General features: G+C 27.2%; 1 protein-coding gene and 1 pseudogene across 1 annotated transcript; one reads left to right on the plus strand and one right to left on the minus strand.

Moving 5' to 3' along the window:
* The window catches only part of LOC111629533, a 23,401-nt pseudogene extending 21,944 nt beyond the window's left edge, over positions 1-1,457 (plus strand).
* Positions 1,458-2,237: 780 nt separating this feature from the next.
* LOC111629534 lies at positions 2,238-4,082 on the minus strand. The gene has a single exon (XM_023373452.1). The coding sequence runs from the start codon at positions 4,080-4,082 to the stop codon at positions 2,238-2,240; it is 1,845 nt and encodes a 614-aa protein (XP_023229220.1).
* Positions 4,083-8,849: the final 4,767 nt, after the last annotated feature.

Here is an 8,849-nt window from a genome sequence, read left to right on the forward strand (position 1 = left end):
GTAGCTAAAATTAGTTTTAACTAATGTTAAAAGTTAAAACTAGTTTTATCTAAAATCAAATCATGTACAGCAGTAAATTAATTAGACAAAACCAGTTTTGTCTAATTAATTTACTGCTAGTCAAAATAGTAAAACTAGAATTTACTGCTAGTCAAAAATGAATTTGAGTTAAAACTAGTTTTAACTAGACAAAACGGGTTTTAACAAAGACATTCAGTATAAACTAGTTTCAACTAGTTAAAACGCGTTCTAACTAAAATCGGGTTTTGACTGTAACATATATATATATATAAATGGACGTGTTTGTGCTTATACGTCACTCTGCAGCCAAAACTACACATCGCACATGAATGGTGTTTGTGTGTGGAGTAGTGGACAAATGTATGTTCTGCCCCAAAAATTTAAGATTTTTAAAATTAAATAAATTTAATCAAAATCAATAGTAAAAATCATAAAATCAATAGTAAAAATTAACTAAATTTAAAAACTGTTGAAAATCTCATTGATTTTTTTACAAAATTCACTAAATTTAATCACACCGATGAAATCTAGTGATTTCCAGTTTAAGAAAAGCAAATATAAAAAAAGTTAATAATATAAGCTTTATACTTATTTCCACAATCTCGTTGATGTATTTAAAGAAAAGCAAATATAAAGAAAGTTAAACAAACTCAATAATATGAGCTTTATACATTTTCCCACAATTTTTCATACCTCTGTAAACAAATTTAAAATTACTCATCATGTCTAAATCTTCATCCCTTAATTTTTTATTAAATCGATCAGGTAGAAAAACTTGAAATTCTTCACCCCCAAGAACTACTATTTTTTTATATCGCCAAAACGAGTCCATATTGTTTTAATATAATCAATAGGATATTCATAATCAATTTCCAACTCGTTTAATTTCTTTATTGGAATATTTTGAAGTTTACCAATATTGTTTAGTTTCTTCTTTGTTTCCATTTATATTGGAAAAAATTTATTCAATATAGGAAACTGTGTATCAATATACATAAATTTACCTTATGATGTACATAAAAATCTACCATTAGGAGTATCAACATAATCAAAGATATGTAAATACCCTCTTTCATTTTCCAAATATAATAAAACCTTTCTCTCCCACCGTATTGAATTAATACCAATTCTAGATTACTAATATCAATCTCCATTTATATAGGATTATTTATTACAAATTCTTGCCAACAAAGAAATAACTATATTTTTATAATTATTTTCAACATATTTGTCGGAGAACTTTTTATTCAAAATAACATCACACCAATTAATTTTATTTTTATGTTTTATAATAAAATCTTCGGATAATTCTTGATATTTAACAACTATTTTCCCGTCTAATACTTTTAAACGATGTAAGTCTTCGAGTAATTGTTCCGATATGGTTTGATATCTTAAAATTAATTTGAAATTTAATTTTAGAGCATATTTCCTAATGATCTCATTATCTAATATTTGATATTGAGATATAGCATCCCAATCCACTTTATTTTTATACTCTTCAATAAATTCAGAAGATAATCTTTGATGTGTAGAGATGAGTTTCCAATCAACCTTTTCATTATATTGTTTTATAAAATTTTCTGAGAGGGTTTGATGTTCTGATATTTTTTTCCAGTTTACTCTATCTTTAAATTCAATAATAAAAATTTCAGACAATTTTTGATTAAAAGATATTAAATCCCAATTAACTCTATCTATAAATTTTCTTATAAAATGTTCTGATAATTTTTGATATACAGTATAGAAATCAAATCCCAGTTAACTTCATCTTTAAATTCTCTTATTAAATCTTCTGATAAATTCTCTCGTTTTGAAAAATTATTCCAATTGATAGCCCTCTTTATTCTAGAGTCCGTTTATATAAGAAAAGAAATAATCACTTTTTATTTTATAATGACCTAATGCTAATGTGTTAATTCCATCCTCTAATATATATCTCTTATCATCATGTGGTGATAAAACCTTCTTGTTAACTTCTATTGAATGAGGTTCATGTTTCTTGCTTCTAATTAGATTCATTGTTCTAGAATGTTCTGTTTTATTAAATAAACAGTTTTTATGATCATCAAATGATATCTTATTTTTAACAACACATTTCTTTACTCCTTTTGAATTCTTTGTAACCTGATCTTCTACTTTTAAGGCATACATTTTTGCTCTTAAACCAACAAATTCTCTCATTATTTTTCCATTATTTTCATCTTTCATTTTACCTAACACCTTCTTATTAACTCTCGGTATACCATATTGATTATTCTCNTTACTCCTTTTGAATTCTTTGTAACCTGATCTTCTACTTTTAAGGCATACATTTTTGCTCTTAAACCAACAAATTCTCTCATTATTTTTCCATTATTTTCATCTTTCATTTTACCTAACACCTTCTTATTAACTCTCGGTATACCAAATTGATTATTCTCAGGATAATCAGATTTCATCACATTATAATGAAAATCATACATCAAATGCTTCGAAAGATCTAATATACTCATTCCCACATAGATGGGTTTATTAAAGACTATTTTTGTCTTATACATGTGAATAGCACATAGGCTTTCGGTAAATATGGTTCGACGTTTAAAGTTAGGCTTTGCGATTAATTTTTCTACTTTTTTTGGGTCACAACATAATCTTATGTCAACACGATTTCTTATATTTTCCATTGTCTTTCCAAACACATAGTTATTCATTAGTTTTAAAAAGTCCTTTTCGAAATCATAAGTTGCTTTAGTTCTCATTTCTGTATTCAGATCTATGTATTTCTTTAACCAATCTGATTGCTTGAATTCTAATACTCTATGTATCTTTTTAAGTTTCATCCCCATTTTAAAATATTGTTTAAGATTTCTATAATGAAGCACATATTTCTCTTTTTCATATAAAGTGGTTAATAATTTAGATTGTTTTGATCCATCTGGTATTCTGTTCTCTGGAGCTAAAGGGAGATCAGAATGATAATCATGTAATTCTTTTGGATATTCCAGATCAACTTCTAATATATATCCTTTTACATTGTTATCAGGAGTATTCAAGAAGAAATCAATATTATTTTCCTCACGCCATCCAAATCCCCCATATGGTAAATATTGACTCATGGCCCATCCATACAAGTTATTAGCATCTAGATACACCAAATAATTAGATTCCTTGTTTTCATCATAATCTTCCATATACTTGTTATTCGCCTTTCCATACCTCTTAAAACATTGGGAGATTCCACCTCTTATCCCTTTTTCTATCATTAAAATCATATCATAATTATCTATCAACTGTAATTTTAAACCTGTCATCTTCAACATTGCTTCCCATGATAATCTAGGTGCTGTATAATACCATGCTGGGTCTAATTTATAAGTTTTCAAGCATACATCTCTAAAATTCTCAAAGATATCTGCTAGTATTAAAACATCTGTTTTCACATATAGATCTGAATATTTCCCCATATTCTTAATCTTAAATGCTTCCCATACGTTTTGTGCATGTTCATAATCTTTATCTGTTATACCACATTCATTTAATATACTATAGAATTCTTGTTTAGGAGGAAGTTTATCCATTTCACATTTCTCCCACGAATCCATATAGTCATAAGGATAAACACCTTTTCTTATAACTAAATCTAATAAATGATTAGGGAAAAACTTAGATGTTTCTCTAAACTGTTCTTTTTTCAAATTACTGGAGAGTCTATCAATACTACTAGCCATAAATCTAAATGAATCTATAAGCCTAAGTTTCATTTTTCCAATTTTCTTAGTAAATGACATATATCTCTCCATATCTTTTATACTTGCTTGTACAGGAGTCATTTTTATTGATCTATGATAAGAGTTATTATAATTTTTAATTAATTTATCTAAAACGTCTATCCATTTTTTAGTGTTGTTAGCAGTAAAATATTTCCACATTTTCGTCTTTAGAGTTCTATTAAATCTTTCGACTACTGAGCATTTTATTTCTATATTTTCTGTAGTAAACCAATGAATATTNTTTTTAATTAATTTATCTAAAACGTCTATCCATTTTTTAGTGTTGTTAGCAGTAAAATATTTCCACATTTTCGTCTTTAGAGTTCTATTAAATCTTTCGACTACTGAGCATTTTATTTCTATATTTTCTGTAGTAAACCAATGAATATTAACAACTGTTGTGTCACTTTATTAATAAATTCACTCCCCTTATCTGTTTGTAGCTTTTGTGGCGATCTTTCCTTAAATATTTTAGCAAATGCTTTAGATATTTCTTCACCCGTTTTCTTTTTAATTGGAATAGCCCAAGCGTATTTACTAAATATATCAATAACAGTTAATATATAATTAGTATTGTCATTATATTTTTTAAATTTCTGCATATCCACTAAATCTGCTTGCCATTGATCATCAATGTGAGAAACGTAAGTTCTTCTTCTACTAAATTTTCTAATAATTGGTTTATGTTTAGTATATTCATCCTGTTGATGTAAAAATTCTTTAATAACTTTACTTGGTAAACCAGCCTTTCTTTGTAATTCATTGATACCACAGTAACTAGTTTCTGGATTATAATAAACGTCCTTGATTAAACTCATAAAAAAACAGCTTTTTTAGTACCACAAACGGCACACGTTCCTTTTGCTATAGGTTTATTATTTTTTGTTCTTGTTTCTATAATATTATTTGTTTTTCTTTTCCTTTTACACTTTAAACAATAGATACTATTTATATTGGGAGAAATTCCAAAATCGAATCTCTTCTTTGCACTAATGATTGATTTTATAACAGCTCTTGCTTGTTTTTCTCCGAGTGGATAAAAGGCACTCGATGGGTTATCAATAAGATCTAATTCATTTAACATTTCTTGATCTGCTATATGTCTATCAGCTGCATTTTTTGATTTACTATAAGCAATATCATGTTTTTTACAAACTTTATCTACTCTATTTATTATAGGATCATCTCTTTCTAATCTTTTTTGTAATTTTGTAAAGGGACCACAATATTGGTATCCAGGTATATGCATTTCAGGTGGATTCACTTTATCTTGTAACCACCCTACAATATCACCACCTCTATTATTCATTTATTTATTCAAAAATTTATATCCATTCAATTGTGCTTTCTTTATATATTTCTCTAACGGAAAATATTTCATATTTTTAATTAATAAACTGTTCTTCTCTCAAATACATGTCAGATTCTAATATGCTCCCAGCTTTGAATAGATTTAATAGCTGTTTATAAAATTTAAATGCTTGCTTGTATTCCTACTTTGTTTCCGATAGTTTTAACGACTTATCTATAACTTCGATTATTCCGGCTCCTAAGCTTAATACTGCTAACGGAACTATAAGAAACGCAGATAGACCTGAAGCACTAAATATAAATTTTCCAACTGTTAATGATACACTAATTATATGATAATCATTATAACTCTGTAAACATATATTTTCTTTTCTAAGTATTCTTCCATTTATAAAGGAAAAAATTACGTCGATACTTTATCTTTGGGTGTTTAAGATCTCGCATAAAGAAATCGCATGGTTTTTGAGTAGCTTTACTATATAAATCTTTACAAAATGATCCATCTATTTCTCTGATTATCTGTTTAATTTCTCTATCTTGAATCTCGAAGAAAATAATATAATTACAGTTTCTTCTTATATTAATTGGTGTTGAATAATAGGATTGAGATACATAAATAATTGAAGCATTTTTCTTCCTTTCTCTGATAAAGAAATCTACAATTTTAGATTGATATTTTTCAGTAATACAATCATCAATAATAATCAGATTTTTTATCAATGGATCTAAACTATGGATATCAATCATATCCTCTATGCTCGAACAAAATAACGATTCCTTTTTAAATTTTTTAAATAACTGTAATAACTTTTTATTTCTTACGCTTAATATATCTTCTTCTTCCAACTCATCAAATTGAGTATAGTTTTCTTGAAGTTTTTCATATTTTGGTTCATTAATATCTTTGGCACATACATATAAAGCATCAAAATTCAGTTGATCATAAATTAGATTTAATAAGAGAATTGTTTTTCCACATCCTGATGGACCAACGATTAAGAGTCTGAATGGATGTTTANCAACTCATCAAATTGAGTATAGTTTTCTTGAAGTTTTTCATATTTTGGTTCATTAATATCTTTGGCACATACATATAAAGCATCAGAATTCAGTTGATCATAAATTAGATTTAATAAGAGAATTGTTTTTCCACATCCTGATGGACCAACGATTAAGAGTCTGAATGGATGTTTAGGTAATAATGGATTTTGATTAGGACCTTTATATTCATCCGGTTCTGTATAATCTTTTATCTTAATCATTTATTTGTTTAAAAATTTCAGCTTGATATTTAACTTAAGCTAAATGTTATTTAACTTGAGCTAATTTTTTAGCTTAGTATATGGAGGAGAAGAGAATGAAAGCGTTACTTACATTAGATAAGCAGCACAGAGCAATAAGAAAGAAGAATAAAGAACAATTATTAGGTAAAACAAGATATGAAAAAAGTCGTTCAGAGTTTCATAAACAAGTTACAGAGAAATTAGAGGTTCCTATTCAAGATGTTAGACAAGATTTAAAAGCTATTGAAGATGCTATTCATAATATAACAATTCCTTCTACTATTGATTCATCACTTCCTCAACTTCCTGATGCAGAATCAACTTTAGTAGAATCTACACCAAAAAAGAAGTATAGATATACTGCAGAAGACCTAGATGAGGGATTAGATGTTTCGTATTTAGAGCAAAATAGTTTTATTCTACCATCACAATTAGTTAATAAACCCAATGAAATAGAAGAAATGCTCAAAGAAGCTGAAAGAAAAACGAAATCATTAGGTTTATTTAAAGCAAAAGTGAATAGAAAATTAAAGAAATCTACAGATGATTTTCAAAGAAGAGCATTAAAAGAGGAGTTAAATTTGTATCAGTCTGATTTAGAATTATTTAAACTTTATAGAAAAATATTAAGTTTTAAAGTCTGCGTCACAATCATTTAAAATTAGTGGAGAAGGATTAGTTAGTGAATTTGATAAATTAACTGATAAACTGTTAGGTGGAAATATTAAACTTTATAGAAAAATATTAAGTTTTAAAGACTGCTTCACTATCATTTAAAATTAGTGGAGAAGGATTAGTTAGTGAATTTGATAAATTAACTGATAAACTGTTAGGTGGAAATAAAAGAAGTATATAATAAAATTGTAGAAATTCTTGATCTATTATTAAATTCGGGAGAAATAACAGCTGATACGGTGAAAGAATATTATTCAAAATTTTCATCTAATTAAATGAGTAATTATATTAAGATCAGAATCTATCTCAGCGAATCTCAAAAAAATAAATTGAAATCAGCCTTTAAGAATGAGGAAGAAATATATTTACCAATAGATAAATCTAAACCTCCTAATCATGATATGTTTTTAACAAAAAGACAAATAAAAAATATTAATGAAGGAAACAGAATAAGAATAACACAATTAAAAAAAATAGATGCTTCTTACCATTTTTAATTCCTATTCTAACCACTTTGGCTACGGGAGCTTTATCGGGTGCTGCAGGATGGGGAGCCAAAAAAGCTTTAGATAAAGTAACCGGATTAGGATGTAATGAAAAAAACAAGTTGGCATCCTTCTTACCAAAGGCCCTTTAGGTCCAATATGGCCAAATTTCAAATTAAGGGAGAAAGGAGTGATTCAGAATTGGGAATATCCAATGAGACGATAAATGATAATAAAAAAAAATGAAAAAGGTTTTAGAGGTGTGGTTACGATTGATCTATTACCGAAAACATATAGAAAATTTGAAAACGGTATAATTAATTTAGATATTTCAACTTGAGATGGTACACACTGGGTTTGTTATTATAATGATCCTAAATATCCCTTCGTTGAATTTTTCGATCCTTTTGGAGAATATAAGATAAAAAATGTAAGGTTGAAAAGAGAATAATTCCAAAAGAAATCATAAAATATTTAAAACCATCTAAAAAAGAAATAAGATATAACTCTAGTTTTATTCAGAATCCTACATCTGTTAGATGTGGTTACTATTGTATGAAATACATTGTAGAATGAAATAAAGGTAAATCTCCCATTGATGTTTTATACTCATTTACGCAAGAACGGAGTGAGTTTAATGAAAATTTTGTTTTATATAAATGAAACTAATAGTCTTAGATTCGAAAAATGCTGATAAATCAGAAGCCCTTACAATCGAGTTTAAAACTCTAATACCAGTAAATAATTCGAAATTAGCTCTGAAATCAATGCCTATGTGGGTTTCTTGGCATAATATCGATGAAAAATTTAATAATAATACTTTTAGATGTTTTGATAAAACAAAGTGGAATGAAGTAACGATAGAAAATGGAAATTACACTCTTTGTGAATTAAATAACTTTTTTGTAAAATTCTTTGGAATACCTCCTATAAAGTTTGGGATTCATTTTGCAACAACGAGATTTATAATTCATTTAGAACCTGGATATAAAATTGATCTGAGTAAAGGTAAACTTCACGAGATATTTGGTTTCGAACCAAAGATATATGAAGAAGAAGAACAGAAAGGAAAATACATAGCAAATATTTCGAAAGGAATCGATGATATTCATATTCATTGCGATGTAATCAGTGGAGTAGAGTACAACGATTTAACGAGTGATATTCTTTATTCTTTTACACTGTCTCATCCACCTGGAAGTTTGATAAAAATTGAAGAGATTAATCCCATATTTGCAGACATTAATAGAAATCATTATATTTATAGAATTCGGATGTGATAACTGATCAGGATGATAATTTAATTGATCTTAATAAACAGA

This window comes from Centruroides sculpturatus, unplaced genomic scaffold, assembly GCF_000671375.1.
Source record: "Centruroides sculpturatus isolate CEXI.00-Female unplaced genomic scaffold, Cexi_2.0 scaffold499, whole genome shotgun sequence".
Classification (NCBI taxonomy): Eukaryota; Metazoa; Arthropoda; class Arachnida; order Scorpiones; family Buthidae; genus Centruroides; species Centruroides sculpturatus.